Consider the following 23,314-nt stretch of genomic DNA (forward strand, 5'->3'; position numbering starts at 1 on the left):
CTACTAGAGAGTTGAAAGAATTGTACAGTGAACAACCCAAAGTGGACTGTATAGATATTTCATTATATTGATTAGCGCATCTACCATCAACACAGCCCTCAATCCATCCATCAATATATCCTCTATGCATTTCAGAGTTAATTGCAGCCATCAGTAATCTACACCCTCAAACACTTAAGCATTAATGAATACAATATTTGTTTACAGGTAAAATTCCGATGCAGAGAAATGCACAAACCTTAAGTGTGTATTTGCTGAGCTTGACAAATGAGGTTTTGACCTGTGTAACTCAAAAGCTCTGTCAAGATAGAGGACATCATTGCCACCCTCAAAATTTCCATCGTGTCCTTTCCTAGTCAATCCCCTAGCAGAGGCAACCAGTGCTCTGGGTTTTTTTCACTATAGATTTGTTTTACCTGTTCTAGAATTTCATGTACACAGAATAACTTGATATGTAGTCCCATTTGTTTATTTATTCAATAAAACATGTATTCAGCGCCTACTATACACTGTATCTGCTATCTGTTCATGGAAACTAGTGAGTTCTCCTAGACTGACCAAAAGGCCAAAGTCTTTCTAGGCTGGCCTGTGGCCTCTCTCCTCCCCTCCATCACACTGTCACTAAGAGACCATAGACAGCTGGGCCTCAGAAACAGGAATGTTGGCTCCTCCCTGCCGCTCCTCCAGCCACACTGGTTCTGAATGCTCCCATCAGCCCCACCCCCACTCCCACTCACCGCCCACACCACAGCTTCATCCACACTTGTCTATGCAGGTGTGCAAGGGGGTGTCACAATCTTAGCCCAGGCCATGTCCAAGTGGGTACAAGTGCGGGTGGGTAGGCAGCTGAAAGGAACTGGACAAGCAGAGGTAGCATGGAGTCCTGTGATCCTGTGGAGGGGTGGGGAGACTAGGCAGGGGGTGGAGAAGAAAGAATGAAGAGAGGAAACAACACAGGCCCCTGAGCCAAACAGCACTTACCTGGAGCCACTGGACCCTGGGCATCATGGTCTTGCCCCCCACGAAGGACGTCAAGGTTGCCCTGGAGGTCTTTGCTATTCCCAGTGGGCTCTCAGCATCTTGGTTATCATTGAGTCTTCAGCCTTTGACAAGGTGACCAACTGTCTGGGTTTGCCTGGGACTAAACAGGACCTGTGATGCTAAAACCTGGACTGCTCCCAGCAAATGAAGACGGTTGGTCACCCTGGCCTCTAGCCTGACATACGTGGGCATGGTACTCGTGGGATCTGTGAGTGCCTATGCAGGGGTGTGTGTGCACGTGTGTGTGAGAGAGCCTTGCTGCAGATGTGTATGTTGAACCGTCCTGGGTCTTCACTGTGGCACGGAGGGCAGTTCCACTGAGGTTAGCCAAGGAAAAGGGCTTAATGGCAATGGCAGGGGGTTGAGCAGAGCATTGGTGGGAGACAGTTGTCCTGGTGACAGAGGGAAGCTCTGCAAACCTCTGGGCCACAAGAAATCGTCCACCTATGAATCCAAATGTCCCAGCATCTCCACCACAAACACTGTGTGAAGGTGAGTTAGATGCTGGCTGAAGGCAGGGGGCATGGACTAAATGACCTTGTATGATATCTGGGAAGAAAGAATGCTGGCAGGCTCTGTGAGCCTGGGGCTTGCCACTGAATAAGGAGGGTGGGCTAGAGAACAGGGAACGGAGGCCTTAGAGGCCTGATGGGGTGGGCACTAGAACCCCCCAGTGCTGAGAAGAGCAATGTTAATCCAGGAATGACAGGCAGTCAGAGCCGAAGAGACCAGAAGAAAGCAATTCATATGCATTAGGTACTTTGTACCAGGTATTTTCACAGCTATTATTTCATTTTAGCCTCATGCCAACCTTATGAGCTAGAGACTATTATTATATATAATAACACATCCTCATGACTACACACTCCCGATGATAGCTAACACACACACAGTATTAGCAAACATGTATTGCACTCCTTTTCTTTTTTTCATGCCAGGCACTGTTCGAAGTACCTCATGTGTCTAATAATCTTTCTTGTTCAGATGAGGAAGCTGAAGTTCATGTAGGATAAGGGGTCTGGCCAAGGTCACACAGCTGGGAAGCGGAGGAGCCGGCCTGGGAGCTGAACCTGCTTCTAGCCTATCGGTTCCTTTCCTGACTTCTTTCGTGTCCTCACTCATTGCTGATTGGAGGGTGGATATGGACTTGGCGTTGGAGCACATGCTAGACCAGAGAGGAAGGAGAAAGCCAGGCCTTCTGCAAACATAAAAAGTCCTCATGAAACATGAAAAACAGCCACTCAGGATGGCCTCTTACTGAGGACAAGGGCCCCGCTGGGCTTCTGCATGCCCCCTCCATGTGGCGGAGGCTTGGGGGCCACGCTCTTCAGTGAGGGCTGAGTCCCTTACTGTTTGGTTGCAGTGGCAGCTATCCTCACTCTCATCCCTCCAGCTACTAGGGCTCGGAAAAGTCTGAGGTGAGTCTGCTGGAAGGGGTCTTTTCAGAGGTGGACTGTTTCAGCATCTGCTTTTCCAAATGGGCCGTACATTTGCTGTTTGCTGCTACTGTTCTCAGGAAGAGCAGCTTCGCTGTGTGGGCTGGGGCTTTTTCTGCTTTGTTAACAAGGCCACTTTCTTCTTTGGCCTTGGCTTTGGCCTAGGTTCCTCAGAAACCAGAGTCAGCATCCTCGTGGCACTTGCAACCAATTTCTGCGTGTAGCTCCTGTTCTGATCCGGAAGCTTTAGGATGTTCGGCTCGGTCCTGTTGTCTTTCTTGAATTCTCGCCCTAGTCCCACACACTTGGCTCACCCCCAGCCCTCAATGCCACTATGTTCTCACAGAGAGCAGAGTCCCCAAGGCTAGGAGCTGACACTGCATTGGCCAAAGCATGGCCATTTATTGAAGGCCACTCTAGCCAGGCCACATGGAGGGAGGGGCTTGGTGTCCCTCCTGAATCCATCGCTAGTCACACTTCTCAGAGCTGTTAAAGGTTTTCTGAGTATATAGCCAGAATTTATAGACACACACGCGCATGCACATATACAGGCACACACCCATAGCCAAGAGGCAGTGAAATATGGGAATTAACAACAGAGCCTCTGGAGCCAGGCTGCCTACGTTGAAATGCTAGCTCCACTGCTTTCTATCTCCACACCTTTAGCAAGTTATGTATTCTCTCTGAGTCTTGCTTTGTTCATTTGTAAAATGGCATATCCAAGTGTATTCATTGGGATGGCCGAAGTAGGCTGTGGTAACAAATGAACTCTGTAATCTCAGGAGCAAACCTAGCAAATGTTTACTTCTTGTTCATCTTGAACGTCCAACACAGGTTGGTGGGAGTCTGTTCTCTCTGGATGCTAAGGTTCAGGCTGATGGAGGTCCCACCAAATGAGGATGCTGTGAAATGTGGCTTCAGAGATCAGCACAGCATAGACAGGACAAAGAATGGAGAATTCATGCACACTTACTTCCTCCAAACCAAAGTGATAGGGAAACAATGAGTTGTAGCCTTATTTCACACTTCCTTAACCATGAGTTAAGTTGGGCACCTTTTCATACGTTGTAAGTACTTCTTTGATAGACTTTCAATCAAGCCTTGAGCATCACACTTGCTTTTTGAGACACCTGGTAGCTCCAAATTCTGAGTCATTCCCGGGTTTGCTCTTATAGGCATTGCCCTGGCATGTAACTAGCTTTCAGCTAGTTGCTCCCTCCTCCTTATACTTTCCAGCGTGCAAACATTTTGCTGATATCTCTAACCCACCAGTGGCATCTCTCTAATTCTCTTTCTCCTTGTGGATATACATCTTTTAAAATATTCTTATGGTAATTTTCATGAGGCTCCCTCGAGGAGTCAAGATAAAAACTTGTGTTCAATCTGCCATGTTCAATTTCTATCCTTTCTCACCTTTATTTTGACCCATTTTTCTCTCACACAGTCTTACAGCGGTTTTCAAAACAGTCCAGGAATAATTCTAAGAGAGTGTGCTTCCCTATGAGTCATCTCCATTAAGTCTGTCCTAACTACTCTAACCTACAGTGTTCCTGATCTTATTGGAACTTAACACAGCCCCCAACTTGACTCTATCCTAGCCAGCGTGTGTGCTCCCAACCTGGCTGGAGGTGGGTCTTCTCACTGGTATTCTCTCCACTGATGGAAAGCGCTAGTTGGAGGCAAAATGTTCCTGCCTCTGTCTTTCTGGGACTCCCAACCTCTGGTGGCCACATCAGTGTGACCTGACCCACCACTGGCTCTTGGCCATTGAACGCCACCCAGAGCAGTGCTGGAGCAGGTCCTGGGGCGCAGAAGGCTTACTGCCTGGGGTACAGCTGGGGAGGAAAAAACCTTGCCTTCTAGACCTAAAACAGGTTTCCTAGGCCAGAGAGGACTTGGGGAACTGGGGACGTGGGCATGTGAAAACGTTGAATGAGTGAGCATGGGTGACAGTGTGTGCGACCTTGGTGGGGACAGAACCCCGGAGGGAGGGCAAGTGTTAGGGACTGTTCGCAACTCACTGATACAACCACTGTGATCCTTCTCAACCTGTACCTGATGGTGTTCATGTCCTACTGGCCTGTCACTGTGCTCGTTCTTACCTGGCTGGCTTTAGACTGGAAGACCCTGGAGTGAGGTAAGGGCCTTGCTGGGGCTGTGTTGCCACCTGCCACATGCTCTTTACTCTTCTCTTCCTATAATCCTGAGAGGCTCTGGCCAATTCCCAGGTAGCCCCTTAGCCTGTCCCTCCCTGACCTAGAGAAGCTGAGGGGATGGGTCTTTTCAAGGTGCTAGAAAGGCCCAGATCAGAATTGTAGTGGGTTAGGGGAGGGCAGCTAGTGAAGCAAAGATAGGCCTATTCTATATTGGCCCTGATGTACCATAGCCCATCCCGGTCGTCATTTTAGAGGCTAGGAAGTGGCAGGGAGTGACAGTTCCCTGTGGCAGCCCCAGAAGGACTCTGAAGAAGAAAACGGGGATGGCAAAACTTGGCTACATTGGCTGTTTTCAGGTGGCTGCTGGTTTACCTGGGTGAGGTGTTGGTACCTATGGAAACAGTTACCTATGGAAGTGCCATGAGTACTTCCCACTCCAGGTGAGTAGCCCCAGATCCCCACTTGGGCCCCGGGGCTAGAAGCTGGGTCAGGGTGGGGGTCAGGGAAATCATTCACATAGAGGCCACAGGTTTTAAAGACTCATATCTCCCCCAGCCATAACTACGTCCTTGTCTGCCGCCCTCATGGGCTCATGTCATATTCATGCTTTGGCCACTTTGCCACAAACACCTCAGGCTTCTCCATGATCTTTCCCGGTATCATCCCTTAGAGGCTCACACTGGGAGCCTTTTTCTGGGTGTCTTTCCTCAGAGACTATGCCATGTCTAGGGAGATGGCTCTTTCCTAACATGACTATGCCAGGTGAGTTGTCTCCTAGTGTTAAAGCCAAAGTAAGAATGCCTCCCTGAGAAGGGAGTGTTAGGGGAGTGGATGAGAACAAGGCCAACTCTGTCATTCCCTCTAGTCTTAACAAGCTGCCCCAGGCTCACCTGCCTGATATGAGGGTCCCCCCTCCTTTGAAGAGGTGAAGGAAAGCTGGGAGGTTTGGGAAGCGGCCAATAATCTTTTGGCTTTTTCTGCCTGCCAGGGGCCTGCTCTGTGAGCCAGTCCCCCATGGACTGTCCGCTTACCCCGAAGGGCACAGACAACATGCTGGCTGAGTGCAGACACAGCTTGCCAGGCTCTACCACCCTGCTTTGTGTGCATGGCCCTTCAGCATGGGTAAAGACAGTTCTGGTCCAGACTGGGGGAGGGTCCACAAGTCCAACAGGGAAGGTGAAGGCATTTTGAGGAAATGATACCCAAAAAGGGAGGTGGACAGCTGCTTCTGTGGTGGAGTAGAGCCTGGGCTCGGTCCTGGAGCCATTTCTGCTTATGAAGAAAGGCTAGAGGGCCAGTCCTGAACCTGCTGTCCCTCACACTAGCCTTTGTGAAAGGTGATCAGATGCAACCCCATCTCAGAGAGAGCTGAAATTACCATGTGGGTTAAAGGGACACAAGCTGAATGAAATGTTCCTTGGCTCGTGTTCCAGTGTTTTAGACCCGTGGGTTCACAGGAGAGTTGGGGCATGCTTCCTTTAGCTTGCTGCTACTTTGCCCCCACAGACAGTCTGGGGTAGACCTTGAGGCCCTCCCACTTGGCCTGGACTTAGGCCTAGCTAAGTTAGGGGCTGAGGAGCCTATAGGCAGACCCAGGCACCAATAGCGGGGAGCATGTCTGCTTTCAGCAGGGTCTCTTCCTTTCTGGCCAACAAAGGACATGCCTTTCCTCTGCAGGGGGCTCTACTCCCTGCCTATGCCTTTGGGGAGACCGACCTCTACAATCAGTACATTTTCACTTCCGGAGGCTTGGTCAATTGCTTCCAGAAGTGGTTCCACAGTATGGCACACATCTATCCTTGTGGTTTCTATGGGTGCGACTTCACTGAGAACTCCTGGGAGCTGTGCCTGTGGTCGGCCTGTAAGCATCATCGGTGAGTGGGCCCTTCTGCTGGCAGCCTTGTCTAGGACCTAGATCCAGTTCTGAGGCTGCACCTGTGTGCACGGGTAGGGAGGCTGGCCAGGATGAGTGATGAGGTGGGGGAAAGATGGGGAGAAAATGGGCTTCAGGGCTGAGGCCCTTTCTCAGGAGTGAGCTGTTCTGATGCTTCTCTCTGATGTCTGTCTGCTCTGGCAGTTGGGGAGCCTCTCCCGGTGCCCAATATTGAGAAGCTGAGCCAGGAGATGGTGGACAAATACCACGCACTCTATATGGATACCCTGTGCAGACTGTTCGACCAGCACAAGGTCAAGTTTGACAGCTCAGACACTCAGGAGCTGGTGGAAGTTTCACAGACATCCTCAGCAGCCTCTCAGCCTGGCTGGAAGGTGTGGAACCACAGAAACAGGGGGACAGTAATCACTTATGGGGCTCCTGCTCCCGATTTGGCCAGCCCTCAATGTGACGAGGGGCTGTTTGGTTGTTTGCCGGACCCCTCTTCCTCTTTCCTCCTCTCCTCCTTCCAGCTCTTCTCTGCCTTTCCTTGGGGCTACAAGAGAGAGGGCCTCAAAAGGCGGGGAAGGCCCTGGGGAGAGGTGCCCTTTAGGATCCCTCACATGTGGCCATTCATAAGCACTGAGGAAGACGATGGACGGAATAAAAAGCCAACCTTCTGATACTGCTTCTGTTCCAACTAGTCTGTTTTCAGGGCCTGGGATTCCCACACACCTTTCCTTCTCCAGCTCTCAAGCAGCCCCATCTCCTGGCATCGAGACTCCTGCAGGACTGGGTGATTTGAGATCCAGTGGGCTTTGAGTTCAGGCTCTACCACCTTCAAGCCATGTGACCTGGAGCAGTGAGTCACCTCTGAGCCTCAGTTTCTTCATCTGTAAAATGGGACTAGTGATCTCTCCTCTGCTAAACTCAAAGTCTGTTGGGAAAGATCAAGTGATACTGAATGTGATTGAACTTTGTAATTGGGAAAGCTACATAGAATTATTCTTCTACAACTATTAAGTCTAGTAGGGTGACCTTGGGTGAGCTACTTAAACTCGTCGAACACTGGTCTCCTCACTGCAAAACTGGATGACATCATGCGGAGCTGGAGGCTCGATCTACCCAAGCTGTTTTGGGCCCAGCCCTGAAATTTCTGTTATAGATGACACGGCCTCTAGCTGAGGGTGACGCCTTGCTGTGTCTGCCTCCATGTGGTTATAGGAAAAGACCTAAGGTGATGGGATGGGATGTGTGGTCTGGGCCACAGAGAGGAGGCATTTTCTGACAGGAAATTCAGACTACCATCCCTCTATTGCCCCCTCTGGAATGGGTGCTTTGGTCTTTCCCCGGCTCATGCGTGGCATCACTTACAAAGAAGCACCTAGCACGTCGGAAGTGCTCAAGCCGATTTCCAGAACAGAGGGGAAAAAAGCTTTATTTGCAAAGAATAAACCATTAATTTACACAAACTTACATCCCACTTTATATACATTATGTATAGTTTATGTACACAGTATCTCACACTGGATGCTGACCCCCAAAGCAGCACTGGGCCTGCTCCAGGCCATAACAAAGCCCATCCCTACCCCAGCTGGAAGCTTTCTGACTAAAGAAATGACACATACCCCACCTCCCCTTGGAGAGAGCCCTGAAATGGAGTAAAAGGAAAAACCCGGTTCCTTCTTTGTGCTCACAAGGTCTAGGAGAGCCTCCAGGCAGGAATGGGGCCTGAGGCTGTGCCAGGGCGGCCTCACAACTTCCTGGTATTAGGCCAGTCCAGAGCCTTCCAGCCCAGGGGCAGGAGCTGGGAGAATGCCTTAAGGGGAGGAAGAGTTCTGATGAAGGCTGCAGCCATTCTCTCCCTGCCTGGCCAGGCTCCTGAAGGGGGCCAAGCATTCCAGCCTTGAGTCTGTGGGTAGGAGCTAGAGGGGGGCTGCGTGGGACAGGTACTGCTCCACCCACTCACTCTGCTGAGTCTGCGAGCTGTGGCGCATTCACCTCGGGCAGGCCACCTGCCCTCTCTGGGCCTCAGTTTCCACACGAGTAACAAGGGGTCGAATGTAGATGGGCTAGATTCCCTTGCAGGGTCTTTCTAGCTGTAAAATTCTCTGAATCTATTTGCATCCACCAGAAGCTACATAAAACACACGCACTCACATGTGAATCAAAGTCTTTTTCACCTCCAGGGTTCCTAGCCCTTTCCTGCTCAACAAAAGAAACGTGGCTCAGGATGGATGAAGGGGGATATAAAACTCCTTTCTCCAAGGAGCCAGTAGCTGAGCAGCCCCTGCCAGCTGCCTTTTGTGCCATTCAATTGTCCTTCAAATCTGTCATCTGCTAGCTGCCCAGTGTCCTTGTCCCATTCTCCATGTCAGCCTTGGCCCACTGCGTAATTCCAAATGGTAACTCTATTTCCACATTCTCTTATTAGTAAATTGCTTCAATACTTCGCCAATAACTTGGCTGCAACAGGGCTCCCCAGCTACCTCTAGGGTACCCTTTGAGGGTTCCCAATGAATAAAGGGTCCTGTGGGAATCCTAGTTCCCCTCCAATGCCCTCCATATCGGGAGAATAGCATGGGTGTCAGAATGTCCTTTAGGGGCACAATTAGGAAGCCCTTTCCTTCCCTTCCTTACAGCCTTTGGGCTTTAGAACCAGTCCTTGCTCTTCCCACCATTCCTGAGTGATCCTGCTGGTACCGAGTTGTCTGTGGTATGGTTGGAAGAGACGGGAGTCACTTAGTAGCCGTGGGAGGGTGGGCCAGCTGCTGTAACCCGTCTGTAGGGTAATCACTTGCAGTAAGGGCTCCATACATGAGGGGTGTAAGTTCTGTGAGTGCGAAGGCCTTAGCTGCTTGGACGTGGTGCCAAGATGATTCTTCTGAACACAAGAGCTCTAAAGCTGATGGCCGTTTCCCAATGGTATGTCCTACCATTCTGCCCCAGAGCCCCTGGCAGCCAAGAGAACAGGTGTTACCATTAAGGGATGAAAATGAGCATCTCTGGGTTTCTCCCTAGAGCCCTCAAGGATTTGGGGTCCAGGTTACCATTTGTATTGGTTCTCTCTGGACCCCAAATTCAATAAAATGTGGCGGTGCAATGGGATAGTTTTGGAGTTAGACCTGGATGAATGAACCTCAGACCCGTGACTTAAGCTGGGTGAAATCCCGGTCAAGGCACTTAACCTCTCTGAGCCTCGTCTACACAATGGGATTTGTAACATTATCAAAGGAGATAATAGAGAAATACTTTCTAAACTTTAAGGAGAAATTCTCATGTGCTCCTGCTACAAATGAGGACTGTCTAAGGCACTTTATAGGAGCTGGCACCAGACACATGCCTTATGTTTGCTTCACCTGGGTTTGCAAGACTGACATTAACAATCAGACAATGGTGGCGCAGCCCATCACCTCCTGCCCAGACAATTGAAGTACCAAGCAGTGCAGTTGCTTAGAAAGGAAGGCACAGCTGAGGCATGAGTACCTGTTGTTCTTGGTAAATTTCAGCTGTCCTAAGGAACTTATTCCCCATCTCCTCAAAAGGAAACTTATTTCAGGAGCAAGAGTAGCAGAGTGGACAAGACCGGACCTCCCAGCTTTGGGCTAGACCCAACACCCAGGAGTAGGCTGGGCCCAGGCATTTAGAAGTAAGACTCTTGAACGGTCCCACCATATGATCTGGTGAGAAGCTGCCCTTTCAGGTAAGGCCTGGGTTAATGACCACTTGACTTGTAGCAAACTGGAAGAAAATGCCGTCCTATTCCCACCTCTTATCCTTTCTGGGTCAGGCAGAAAAGCTCTGCCTTGCCAAGGCCCAGCAGCAGGCTAGGGTTTGGAATTTAAGTTGGCTATTAAGGTAGCTGCATAAATATTAGGATTTGAAGGGACTTCTGGAGGTCATCCAGTCCAACACTTTGGCCCCCCCGCACAACGTGACTAGATGAACATTTGTGTTGCTTAAATCTTAAATGGAAGATTCTCTGTGCCCAGGTAATGGAAAGAGCATCCCAGACTCACATAAGCACAGGTCCTAGGTTAGGCACCTGTCTCAGACAGAGGTAGGCTCTGTGGAGAAAGAAGACAGTTGGTCTAGTCAGGCTGGGAGGGGGACAACTGGGAGGGGACCCAGGGAGTTTTCTGAGCCTGAAGCACAGCTGTAAACAAAGTGAAACACATGTGGCCCTAAGTCTGGCTTCAGGTTCTCATGCAGGCAGGTTTGTGGCCAGTCCCTGCAACCGCTGCAAGGAAGAGCACACCTCCTGTCTCCAAAGCCTGGCAAGCTGCTGTGATGTGGCTCTTGGCCTGAGTGGGAAGAGCTCTCTGACCCTCTGGCTGGCTGCAGCACAGAGCTGGCAAGGATGCCTGCTTGGCAGGTTTCTTCCTTGGTCTCTGCCACAGGCACCTACCTTTCGCCTCCCTGCCCATCTCCTTAGGCTGCAACACGTCCCTGTCACCCACCCGTGCCCCCACCCCCACCCTAGAGAGGAGCAGCAGCCCTTTTAGGGTTGGACGTTTCCCCCACAGTCTGGAGTACACCTCTGCTTTCTCTTGCCTGCTGCCCTGGACCCTCACTGTAGTGCAACAAACGGTAACTCTGACACAGGGACCTTGAGCTTGAAGAGTCAACATGGAGCCAAGGAAGAAGGTTCTGCGTCATGTCATCCCTGGGCTTCCATCAACTGTCCTGTGAACTCAAGGTCGTTCTGGAAAGGCAAGCAGGCCTTGTCATCTTAGAGTCACTGGGGAATAAATAGCAGTGGGGCATTTCTCTCTGCAGCTGCGACACCCATATACCTCACTCCACAGCAGCACCTAGAGGTTCTGGGGCTCCCGGCTCCCAAACCTGGAGCAGGGCCATGGGCGGGGCCAATCGCGGGGAGTCTAGGATGCAGGAGCCTCGCCCAGCCTGATGGCTCCAAAGAAGGTGGTGTGCTTGCTCATGTTGATGGAAATGTCGGCGTGCACCATCTTCACGGCGATCTTCTGCCGGGCTTTGAGGAGGCAGACACCTGCCGTGTAACACGTGTTGTAGTTGGTCTTGCCTGTCTCGATGCTGCGGGTACATTGCAGGAAGGGCTTCTCATCCACCACCACCTCATAGCTGGCAAAGTCCGTGAAGTTTATGTAGTACACCTGGGTGAGAGGCAACAAGAAGGGATTGGGGGAGAGAGGAAAACGGTGGGGCCCTCCCCTGTGACCAACGGATGGGACTTTCCCTGGGAAGGAGTGCTAGTTAGCCGACAGGAAAGGCAGGATGGCAGACTTATTCACTGTCCTTCTCCTACTTCATGGGGCTTGGGTGGCTGAGTAAACCTCTCTTCCAACAGCACACCCTCGGTGAGGGCAAGGACCACGCCTCATTGGCCTCTTTCCCTCCCCTTAATCCCCCTTGCCCCACCCTGGCATGAAGCACAGTGCCCTGCACAGATCAGGTGCTCTGTCAGTGCTACAGACACAGACAGATACAAACCCACTGCCAGTTTCAAGTCCCAAGGACTATTTGCTGATTAACTTAGAAGTCACTGATTTCCTACAGAGGGAACAGTGACAACTTGCCATTTTCTCAGCTCTTTAATGGCGGCCGCTCACTCAGCTTGCAATGGCCCCACCCTGCTCTGTGGATGAATTTCTTTCACCGATTCTCAGTGTCCCTTGGCCCTCTCGTCTGATGAGTGAGGAAACAGATCGAGAGACATGGAGAGCTATCCGCCACAAATGAGATAAATTTGGAAGGGTAAAACCCAGGCCCCTAACTTTACTTTGTGGCTAGAAGGAAGTGCTAACCTATGCTCAAAGGCCGGGTGTGAAGGGGATTTTCCCAGTTTGCATCGAGTTGCCTGAGGCGACTCCCAATTCTCTCCTAGGCCCAGAAAATTAATTTTTTTTTTATCCTTCACTACCCTGATCCCTCACACCCCACCACAAGCTTTGAACTCTTCCCCCACCAAATGGAGTTCAGGACAAATAGCCTATAGGACATTAGGATTACATCCATGCGCCCCCTGGGGATTGGGAACCTCATCTGTCACCCTAAATCACTTTCTTAGTGTTGTTTCCTCCACAGGCTCTTCAGGAGGGAGTAGTATATTCAGCTGCCACGCAATTTCTTGGATCAGGTCCCAAACTGTGCCAGGATGCTCGGTGGGCTTAGCAAAGGCCCGCTAACCCACCTACTCTGGCCACTTTCCTGTGAGACCCTTGTGCTGATTCCACAGTCCTTCTGTCCATCCGCCTGCCTGATGCCCGCCCACAGAAGTGCCACCCTCAAGGCTCAGCTATCTCTAGCTCTGAGGAGCCACCCAGTGGCAGCAATCAGCAGGAATGGAAGTGGATGGGCACTGGCAGACCTGGGGAGTGGGGCCCGGGCAGGACAAAGTCAAAAACAGAAAGAGGAAAGGGCTGGGAGAATGACAGTAGGAAGGAGGCAAGAATAACAGAGAAACAGAAAGGTAGAGAAACAAATGGGAGAGAGAGAAAGGAAAGACAGTCAGAAATCTTTTTGAGGCGGAGAGCACTATTCATTATAAAGCTAGCGATGTGTGTGTGGGTGTTCTCAGCAGCTCTAGAACCGACTTTCAGAGAATGTACTGAGACAGAGTTCAAGTTTGGCAGTAGAACCAAACAGCTCAGCATGGGAAACAAGGGCCTGGCGCCCTGCAAAAGGGGATCAGATGGCAGGGTGTGGTAGGGACCTCTTTTCAGTTTTTCAATGATATTTGGCTAGGGAAAAAACAACAACACAGCTCCCTCTCTCTTTCCTCCTTTCAAATCCCTCCCAGTGCGGTGCCCCCCAGCCCCCTCACCCGCCAAAGCAGGAAGTTAGCCATTGGCTGGTCTTGGCTGGCTCCACAGTGCCCCTATGTGGCGTGCACCGGATCTGCATTCTGGATATAAGAAGAGTTAGGCCTAAGACCGTACTCACTTCTACCTGACTATAGATGAAGTAGGTGCCGTCCACCAGTACCTCCAGCTCCCCGCTGCGGGGATGTAGCTTAAACACCTTGGGGTTCATAGTGATGCGAGACCAGTCATTGAGCACTCCACCTGAAAGATCTCAGTATGAGAGAAGGGCAGTCACTCAGTACATGTCAGAATAATCTGGGCAACAGAAACAAAAACTTGCAAGCAGTATACACCCCCGCCCCTCTCCCAATGCAACCTGGAGAGCCCAGGAGGCCAAGCTTCAAGAACAGTATTTGGAAGCAGAGAGAGTGTTCTGTTTGTAAAGCAGCTGCCAGGCTGGCCTCAGGCCCCTGGTGTGTGCCAGTCTGTCTTCCTCTCTCCTTTGCTGACCCCTCCATCTGGAAGGGTCTTGAACCAACACCTTCTAGCTGGAATTCGGGGTGGGGAGTAAGAAGAGAGTGGGCACCCTGACCTATTTTCTTTGTTGTTCTGAGGCCTGCACAGGCACAATTCCGACACTGAGTGGCAGGCTATGTCTTATTATTCCGTTTCACCAGCCACAGCTCCTGAATACCTCTCCTGTCTTATAGGTTCATGGATTTTCTCCTTCTCCTTAAGACATTCCTGTCCTCCCACTCCTTTCTGCAAAGTCTCCCTGGGCCCCCAGGAAACCGCTTAGCCCAAGGAATTGTCTACCTGGAGAACGTTAGGGATCAGGGGTGAGTCAGACTTCATGGCAGCCAGAGCGCATGACCGCCAGTAATAAGGCCCATTGGGGAGCAGGGTATTTATGAGAGGGAGGGATAGACTGCCAAGCAGCATCAGAACCAGCCAAGGGGGTGGCAAGGGTGTCTGGGAACTGAAGCAGCCCTGGCAAAGCCCCACCCCATTTGGGGTGGTGGGGCAGTCCTACTGCCTTGGCTAGACACTGGGACTGAGCATGTGAGGGTGGAGAAAAAAAAGCTTTCCTTTCCAGCCCGTGGAAATGGGGTGGTGCCTTCCCACCACTAGAGCAGGGAGTACAAGCCCATTGGGTCTTTCCCCCTTGGAACCATTCTTCACCCAAGAAATTACATTTCCAACATTCATCCTTGGCAAGTCTCAGGAGGCCTCCCTCTCTGAGGTGTGAGGAAACTAGCCTTCTGGAAAAGGCAGCCATCTTCCCTTGAGGTGATAAATAGATGGGTTAGGAGTTAGGAGGAGTCCTGGCTCAGGCCCTTTGAAACCGCTCTGCATGACATCCTCCTACCCCTGACCCCTCACTTCTGCTCCTTGCAACTAAAGATCAGCATAGACGGGTTGGAACTTGTGATGTGGTAATGGGAGCAAAATCAGTTGCTTCTGGTACAGAATAAACACAGGCCACCCATCCAGACACCTAAACAAATCTATTTCCTGCCTGTCTCACTCCTTCCTGGACAGGTGGTGATCACGGCCCAGCCAAGGCCCTGGGGCCCAAGGCACCTGGTCCCAGCGGGACTGTTTGGGTTTTGGTGCCATTCTGCTCCTACTTGTATTTCTGAGGCTATTCAGTCAGGCATACAGGTGGCAGTCCAGGATGCAGCCAAGGTCAGTCATTAAGGAAGCTTGGCCCAGCCAGTTCAGGATTGACTGGGCTATTCAAAGCTGTCCCCATGCAGCAGATTTCTGAACCCTCATTTATTCTGTCTGCACTCACAGCCCTTCCCTTCCCTTCCCAGCTCTATAAACACCTGGCATCTTGGCTGGCTTGCTACTTCTCAAGGTTCCTGGGGGTTCATGCATTTTAGCCTTTGTGCACCCTGGGGTCTGGACATTATTTCAAAGCACTGTTCTTTAATGAATGTTCACATCTTTTTGAGGAAAACACTAAAGCTAATCATTCAGTGGAGTGTACCCACATATCACTGCAGTAGCACAGTGCAGTGGAAAGAGTCAGACAGATAGGGTTTTGAATTCCAGCTGAAACCTTGGGCCAGTTCATTAACCTCTCTGAGCTTCAGTTTCTATCTCTGTAAGAAGGAGCCAATACCTACCTCATAGGGCTGTCATGAGGATCAAATAAAATAAAAGACAGCTACCCAAATGGTCACGGGGATGTCAAGTACAGTATGGGGAATCTAGTCAATAATATCGTAATAACTATGTATAGTGCCAGGTGGGAACTAGACTAATCGGGGGAATCACTGCATAATTATATAAATGTCTGACCACTACGCTGTACACCTGACACTAATGTAAAATAACACTGAATGGCAACCGTAACTGCAAAACTAAATAAATAATTAAAAAGGAGGAGACATCATTATAAGTCTTTTATATAATAACTTGATAAACTGAAAACTACTTCTCCCCCTAAATAAAAATAAAAAAAGCAAAGAAAGCATGTGGAAAACTAAATACCACACAAATATAAGGCCGTGTGATTTATTATGGTATTACCCAATCTCTCTGGGACTCCGGTTCCCCATCTTTTAAATGAAGGGATTACATTAAGTCAATGTTTCTTAACCTCCTTAAACATGTTCCGCCTTTTTGTAGACACAAGCATCACGTACTCCCTGAAACACTCCCTCCACCCATTTTCTGTGCAGACCCATCAGACAAGAAGGATTGAAGTATATGTCGTTTTACCTTCTCTAACGTGTATTGTGAACATGTTGACCAAACTACACATATCCTCATGGTGATGCGGAAACGACCTCCATCTGCCAAGAATTCCAGGTCTAGATGACATCTCAAGTCCCTTTCAACTCCTCATCAGTGTTTCTAATTACAATTTGGGTGTAGCAACCGGCCTTGGTGCAAGCAATTACCCAGGGCAGACAGCAGAGGGCAAAATGGAGTAGAGGCTGGGCCCTTAGTGCCAAAGGTACCTGGGGGCAGGCAGAAGCTAGGCCGGGTGACCCTGTGGACGCTCCCCTTAGAGACAAGCTACTTGGACTCTTACCATTCTTGACTTGAATTGCTGACCCTTGGCCCTGCAGATGCACCACAGCGGGCTGGGGGGACGAGAAGGACAGAGAGAGGCGTCACTAGGAGAAACGACTGATTGCTCAGCCACCAGTTTCCATGTCTGCACCTGGGACTTCTTGTGTTCCTTCCGTATCTCACTTCTGGTCCCTCTCCCCTATCTTTGGGATGCTAGTGACCACATTGCTACTAGACGGTAATATGATTTTGTAGCTCTGTCTCTTCCTAGCTATGTGATCTTAGCTGAATGTAGTGCCTCTGAGCCTCATTTCCCTACCTATAAAATGGGGATTATAAGAATCTCTGTCTGCCCTCTTTCACAGGGATATTTGAAGATCAAATGAGGTGATGGATACAAAATTGCCCTGCAAGCCATCAGCACTGTGCAGCTGTGGAGATTTAACTGTGGACACACAGCTGTAGAGAGGGAGGCTGAGATGAGACAAGGGAAGGCAGCAGAACCTGCCAATAGAAACAGATTAAGAGGAGCAAGGCCATTAAGGCTGGGCTAGGCCTGGAGCTGGTTGGCTGATTTTCAAGGACATACTCTTAAACTTTTAAGCTCCTGATCCCGGGCGGTCTGAGGGCAGTCTGAGTGTCGACAAGGTGTCTGGGTGGCTGGGGACTCAGAGGCCCAGGTGAGTAGGCCTGTCTGGCAGCTCATTTCAGCTGACTACTGAGCCCAGATATGGTGACACTCTGTCTCCTGTGGAATGGGGAAAATGACCATAGCGAGATTCAGTTCCCTTAGCTAAAGGCAGGCCCTGGGGCAAAGCTTTTCTGTCTCAGAGAACCTCAGAACCTGCAGGGTAGCCTCACAAATTTAACAGGCAGCAAACTCAAAGGTAGCTCAGCCTGTAGCCTTCCCTCCTCCCCAGGAAAAGAGCAATTCCCAGCTAACCTGGTTTTCTCGAGTTCCAGCTTTATCAGCAGCACCTGCAAAACAGGACCGGTCCATCAGAGGGCATGCTTTTGCTACTTCCGTTTCTCCTCACCCAGGCAGCCAGTGGCAGGGAGCCCGACTCCCTGCAGCCACGCCCCGGGATGGGAGAGGACACCCCTTCCTTCTCTTTGTTGTCCCTGACCTGCATCTTCAGTGGGCCTGGCACGCAGTACTGGCCTCTTGCCAATGCTGGCCCCAGACAAGTCCCACCGAGTGCCCATAGAGCCAGATGAGAGGGTATTGCTGTCATTGTGTGACCCTGGGATGATGTTGTTTGCTTCTTTAGCCTTTTGCTCCCTTTCTATTAATTTTCTTCATAGAGAGCATTGTCATTTGTAAGTGTCTTGCTTCTTTAATCGTCTCTCTCCTCTTCTAGGACATAAACTCCACAAGAACAAGGACCACTTAGCAATACCTCTCTTAAATGTAGAAAGTGCTCAATTAATATTTGTGGAAACATTGAGTGAAAAAACTCCCCAACTGCATTTTTTGTGAGCACAGTAACACTGATTGGCTGTGAGTCAAAGAATCTGAGTCGTGCTACAGAATTCTCTGGCCCAGAGAAATCAGCTGTAAGGAGCCCATTTCTTTAAAGCCCCAAGATACAAGAGGGGAGCAGGAGAGGGACATAACAGCTGACCTAAGCCCAGGCAGTCTGACTCCTGTGAAGTCCAGGTAGTCAGGGTAGGATCTTCATCTATACCTCTTAGATGCCCTGCTGGGCCCGAAGGGAAAGATGCCAAGAGATTGAATGCCATTCAAATGGGCAATGTGGTGAGGCAAGGAGCCCTTGGTTCCTTGACGGGATGGTCTTGGTGCCTGGGTTGCTTCTTTCATAGCCTAAGTGCCTCGTAAGTCTAACTCCCTGGCCATCAGCGACTATTTGTCTCCCTCTATGAGAAGGGCGCTTTAGAGTTCATGGGACGAGACTGTTGTTTCCAAGCAAACATCAGCTTGTGAAGCAGAGCCAATCCATCTCCTACCAGAACTCCAGCAATCCCTCAGGGCCTCTGTGTCAGACTCATATGAATTTACTGGCCCATTCCAAAGAAGCCTAGAGGAAGGGACAGCTTGTGATGGAAGGGTTGAGCAGGTCAGGCCCTACTGGCTTGTTTAATCCCTAGCTCTACACTGAGCCAGGAGACCTGCATTTCCTACAGCACACCAATGCCACCAGCACCATTTGAAACTGCTCCCAGGATCTCCCAGCCATGCTCTATTAAAGTACTGGGAAGAAGCCTGAGGGGTGGAGAAACAGGAGCTCACCAGAAGGTCCCTGGATGCCAGGGGGTCCTTGAGGACCAGGAGGACCTGGAGGGCCGGGTGGTCCCATAACAGTTGTTCCTGGAATTCCAGGAATTCCTGGAATCCCTGGGGGTCCCTGGGGTCCTGGGGGTCCTGGAGGTCCTGGGGGACCATTGGGCCCAGGAGGTCCTGCTTTCTTTCCTGGAAGACAAGATTCAATGTTATATTTGCAGTTATTGACTCACAATGTACTGTCAAGAGTTCTGCAGACTTCCAGTGACAAAGTCAGCCCTCTGGGAGTTCCGGCTGCTGAAGAGGTGACACCTTTATCATCTGTCTCTCTGTCTCTGTCTCTCTCTCCCCCCCACCACGCCCTTTCATGAATAATCATTTACAGAGCTGAGGTTGAATATATAGAAATAAATGGCCGTCAAGTTGCTTAGTCTAGTGGGAGAACAGACACAGTCACAGTAAAGTAGAAAAGCTACCTGAATGGACAAATGTTGAAGAGATCACGTCAGGGGAGGCTTAAAACAGGAGGGTCCATTGCAGCTGAGTCCAAAGGATCTGGATCACCAAGTGGGCCAGACCTACGGATCACTTCTTAGAACTGAGAGCTGGGCGGTTCTGTTTACTTCCCAGTTCAGTGGACTTGATGTAGGTGAGAAGAGGAAGCTAGGAGGACAGCCTGCCCTTGCGTGTAACATCAGCTCCGGGAAGGTTTCCTATAGGAGCTGCAGCGATGGAGGTGCTGCTAGCTGGGGATGAGGAACGGTTAGGACTTCTTGGGCTATGAGGGGGGCGTGGAGAGAGAGGGTGAGGAGAAGTGAAGTAGAAAGAGCTGATGAGGCAGCAGACAGGTTTTGCTTTCTCAGCTGACCTCTCTAAACCCCATTTGTTCCAATGTTTATCATCCTCACTGTTAGGAAGTTCTTCTGTATATTTAACGGAAATCCTTTTTGTGGCAGTTTAAGCTCTTATGCGATTCGTTGTGTAGATAGAGAAGAAGAGTTATCATCATACACATAATAACATATATATGCTCAAAGACATTAAGTCACTTATCAACCCCCATTTTTATAGGCTAAATAATCCAGCTTCCCAGAGTCTTTCCTCAGAGTCCCAGCAAATCCCCCTTTCAGAACAGTCTTGGCCCCCTGTTCCATATTCCAGTCCTTCCAACATTCCCACCAGGATGTACTTATGCTAACTGAGTCTTCAACCCAAACCTCTAGCTCCTTCTGTTGACTTCCTCTGCTCCTTGCAGCCCAATTCAAGAACTACTGGTGGTCAACAGGTGGTGGTCTCCTTCCTTTCTTCCTTCACCAATTTCTCACAATTTTGTGCAAGTCCCAGGAATGGAAGCCTTTTATCGGACTCCATCACAGTGTCTTGTGGTACTTTCTTAGTTTTAAATATGACTCTCCCAAGTCTCACTTATATACCTCCTTACTGACTCCAACTCCCTGCTCCCCAGACTCTCAGGCAGGAGAATCCTATCCTGATTTATCAGGTCCCCCTTGAAGAATAATTCTGCATGTTCGAAACCAATCCCCATGGCAACGCGGCTCAAAAGGCCAGTTGTCCACATCTAAGCACATCTGCATTTGGAATGAAACAAGGGGTCATTGTGGGGCCCTGTCTCCAGGGAGGAAAGGAAGGAAGGCACAGAGAGCCACTCCCAGGGTGTCCCTGTAGCCTTAAGGGCCTAGAGGCAGGAGCGTTAGGATTTTCCCTGAACTTAGCAACAAAGATTGGATCTGCCCAGTTTCTAGATCTAGACAATTTCAAGATGCTGAATGGGAAAGCCATCTCCCTTTAGATTTGGGTAGCTTCCAAGTCAGGCTTATTCGGCGCCCAAGTTTCAATTCTAGCCAGTGTAGTGTAAAGGACACGGAATCTGTAGTCAAGAGATAAGGCTATTAGCCCCAGTTCTGCCACGGGCACATTTTGGGCAAATCCCTTCCTCTCCCTGAGCCTTAGTTTCTCCATCGGTGAAATGAGGAGCTTGGCCTCAACGATTTGTTTCCTCCCAAGACTGAGCTTCCATGAGGAGGAATGACTTACCCCTGGCAGCCAGGAAACTTCCCTAGCCTGGTTATAAGGCTTGCTTCTCCCACATTTTTCTATGGGCAGCGTAGACACAGAGGCTGGTGCATATCAGGTTGGGCTATGTCCCAGCTTTTCTAGGACTAACACTGATTTTCGAGCAAGAGGGCGTTCTGTGGGTGGTACAAACTTCAGTGTCAAGAGTGAATCTCCTGTGATTGGTAATGTAATTTTGGAAGAATTACAGCCAGAAACTCCAGTCAAAGAGAATAATGGTTGCAGTGTAAATAGCGAATGTTCACTTATGAAATTGTTAGAAGGCATTTGTGAAAAAGCTCTTGCTGTGATTTAGTTCTGCAGCTGGGCGTCTCTGCTCCTCTGCAAGCAGGTTGAAGCACGTGTACTTCTCATACTTGTGGAAAGTTGGCCCAGAGAGGAGCATGACCCCTGGACTGAGAAGATGACTTTAGAAGATCGAATTCTTTCTCCGATTTCCTTACTTTAACAGAGCACTTCGTGACACAAAAGCCCAGAGACTTTTGTACTTAGAAAGTTACCCTTTGTAGTCTGAGATAAAAGAATGTATACATCTTTTCAAAGCTAACCTTCATGAAAGGGTATTTTGCTAACCTTTTAGCGAAGTCCAAACTGTTGAAAGAACAATGAAAAGTGAGTGAATGAGAGAGAGCGAGAGTGAGAGCAAGAGCGAGAGAGCCAGAGAGCGAGAGAGCAAGAGAGCAAGAGAGAGAGAGAGAGAGAGAGAGAGAGAGAGAGAGAGAGAGAGAGAGGAAATTCTATTAAAGAATGGAAATTAAATGAACAACTCAATTCACCTCTTCAGGCATGTGCCTATTCACTATGTCCGAGGAAATCTGTATTAGATGGCTTCTAAATCACTTTCAGCCAAAGTAAATGTTTAAGGCTTATGTGCAGTCTCTCCTCAGTAATGGCCCTTATGCAGGGTAGCAGTGCCGGGCAGTGATCTGAGTCCTTCCCAGAGGCACTGAAATCTGAGTTATAATTCCAGAGCTTCTAGCCTAGACAATTGCCTTTTGTTGCCTGTGGCGAGTGTGTTCTCTCAGTGCTCACCCACTGGGGCCTTCCACCACCCACATGCCCCATCCTCTAGTAAATCACTAGCTTACTGGCTGTTCCTTAAGCATGCTATGCTTTTTCAGACTTCTGAGAGGTTTGAGATTCTATTCCCTTTGCTGGAATGTCCTTACCTCTCTTTTCCCCTCATCCTTCAAAGTCTGGCTCAAATACTGTTTTCTCTGAGATGGGGTCCCTCACTCCCCCAAGGAGAACTACTTGTTCCTTCTCTGTGTGCTCCCACAGCACGTTGTTCACGCTTCTATGATGGTACTTTTTATACTGTACTGCAATTACTTATGTGTACTTCCACGACTCTGACTACACTGGGAGATTTTTGAGGGAAGGAACTGTTTTTCTTCATGTCTGTATCTCTACTCCTAACAAATGTAAGATGCTTATTCACTGTCTAGTGAACAACTGAGTGGGGGAAGAAAAAAACCAAAACTAAATTTGGAGCCGTAATTAAAAAGTGCTCTCAAGTCTACTTATTAAAAAGGGAAGTCATCCGGGACTTGTATTAAGAGCAGAGAGTATCCTTGTCCAAGCAAGGTGAGCATTCTAGCTTTGTTATAATTTCTGTCTTAAAGGGATGTGTGACAAGAGTTACAAACGACATCGTTGAAAGTGAAATTTACTTTCTTAAAGGACAATATCTTACTGAATGCACAGGCTCCACAGAGAAAGGTTTCCTTACTGACTCCGGCCAGGGCTGCAGGAGGCTAGGCCACTCCTCAGCTTCTCCATCACAGGGATGCAGCTTTCCACAGGGTACATGGCACAGCAGACCACCAGAGTCCCCGAGTGCTCAGACAAGAGGCCGGCAGCAGCTGAAGCCAGTCTTTTGGGCATAGACTGGGGTTGATAATCTATTCTATAAAGCTCCAGAAATCTTAATAGATGGAATAATTTCATTTAAAGCATTCTAGTGAAAAATTAGTAATTTCAGTCTATTTTTCCTCCCAGGTCAGAACACAAACAAATTGGTACTTACAGCTGGTTTAGCAGTTGGTTCTGTAGTCCTAAGGAGGGGCCCCTATTGCCTGGTCCTGTCTTTGGGAAACTGTGCTGTCTTTGGGTTGTCCTCAGGTAAGCACTTGTACAAGCTCTTGGGCCAGTCCCGTGGCCAGACTTACTGACCCAACAAAGGCACAATGGATCCACTCAACTAGAGCTTCTTTGAAAAGACTAAAAGATCTGGGTATTACTCTAGCGTAGTTTTTGTATTACAGAGAACGTGATATTGAAACCCCAAAGTAAGAAATACCTTCCCTGATTAGCTTAGAAATAGGATAGGGATAACTTTTAGGCCAAGAAATAGGGTACTGACATCTCTCAGGAGGAAGTCTCCCGACTTCATTCATACACGATCACTGATTTGATAAAGGAGGGGGGAAAAGGAGAAATGTGAGGGAAGGGGGAAAGAGCAACAAAGAATAAAGGAAAGATATGTGAGCTGAATTGTATGGAAGAGGGAGCCAGAAAGAAAAACGAAACCAACTTTCATATGTTCCCATAGAAGCAATTCTATCGTTCATGTATCATCATTGAGAAATGATCTCTATTTCTTGTTCTTTCGAAGCTACAATACTCAAGAAGATCCCATGCGATTGACTAACATA

At 49.4% G+C, this 23,314-nt stretch overlaps 2 protein-coding genes across 3 annotated transcripts in view; one reads left to right on the top strand and one right to left on the bottom strand.

Annotated features, from left to right (window-relative positions):
* Nucleotides 1-1,497: 1,497 nt before the first annotated feature.
* On the top strand, nucleotides 1,498-7,189 carry LOC308494486 (acyl-CoA wax alcohol acyltransferase 2-like; the record flags this gene model as incomplete). Its single annotated transcript, XM_081042258.1, is given in 9 exon segments — nucleotides 1,498-1,533; nucleotides 4,455-4,609; nucleotides 4,990-5,073; nucleotides 5,156-5,300; nucleotides 5,304-5,356; nucleotides 5,557-5,576; nucleotides 5,622-5,755; nucleotides 6,311-6,494; nucleotides 6,711-7,189. Coding segments are annotated over 9 exon segments (1,290 nt in total).
* A 733-nt stretch (nucleotides 7,190-7,922) lies between these two features.
* Nucleotides 7,923-23,314, bottom strand: part of EDA (ectodysplasin A) — a 298,547-nt gene continuing 283,155 nt past the window's right edge. The window contains exons 4-8 of one of the 2 annotated variants that reach the window (XM_081042830.1): nucleotides 18,573-18,752; nucleotides 17,265-17,299; nucleotides 16,341-16,392; nucleotides 13,431-13,561; nucleotides 7,923-11,641 (exon numbers count right to left, since the gene is read on the bottom strand). In XM_081042830.1, coding sequence (XP_080898956.1) covers nucleotides 11,390-11,641; nucleotides 13,431-13,561; nucleotides 16,341-16,392; nucleotides 17,265-17,299; nucleotides 18,573-18,752 — 650 coding nt within the window. In that variant the 3' untranslated portion in view covers nucleotides 7,923-11,389. The remainder of the gene's footprint in view (nucleotides 11,642-13,430; nucleotides 13,562-16,340; nucleotides 16,393-17,264; nucleotides 17,300-18,572; nucleotides 18,753-23,314) is intronic. The other variant, XM_081042831.1, reaches the window with a different exon arrangement.

The sequence above is a fragment of the Rhinolophus hipposideros genome, assembly GCF_964194185.1.
Source record: "Rhinolophus hipposideros genome assembly, chromosome: X".
NCBI classification, from domain to species: Eukaryota; Metazoa; Chordata; class Mammalia; order Chiroptera; family Rhinolophidae; genus Rhinolophus; species Rhinolophus hipposideros.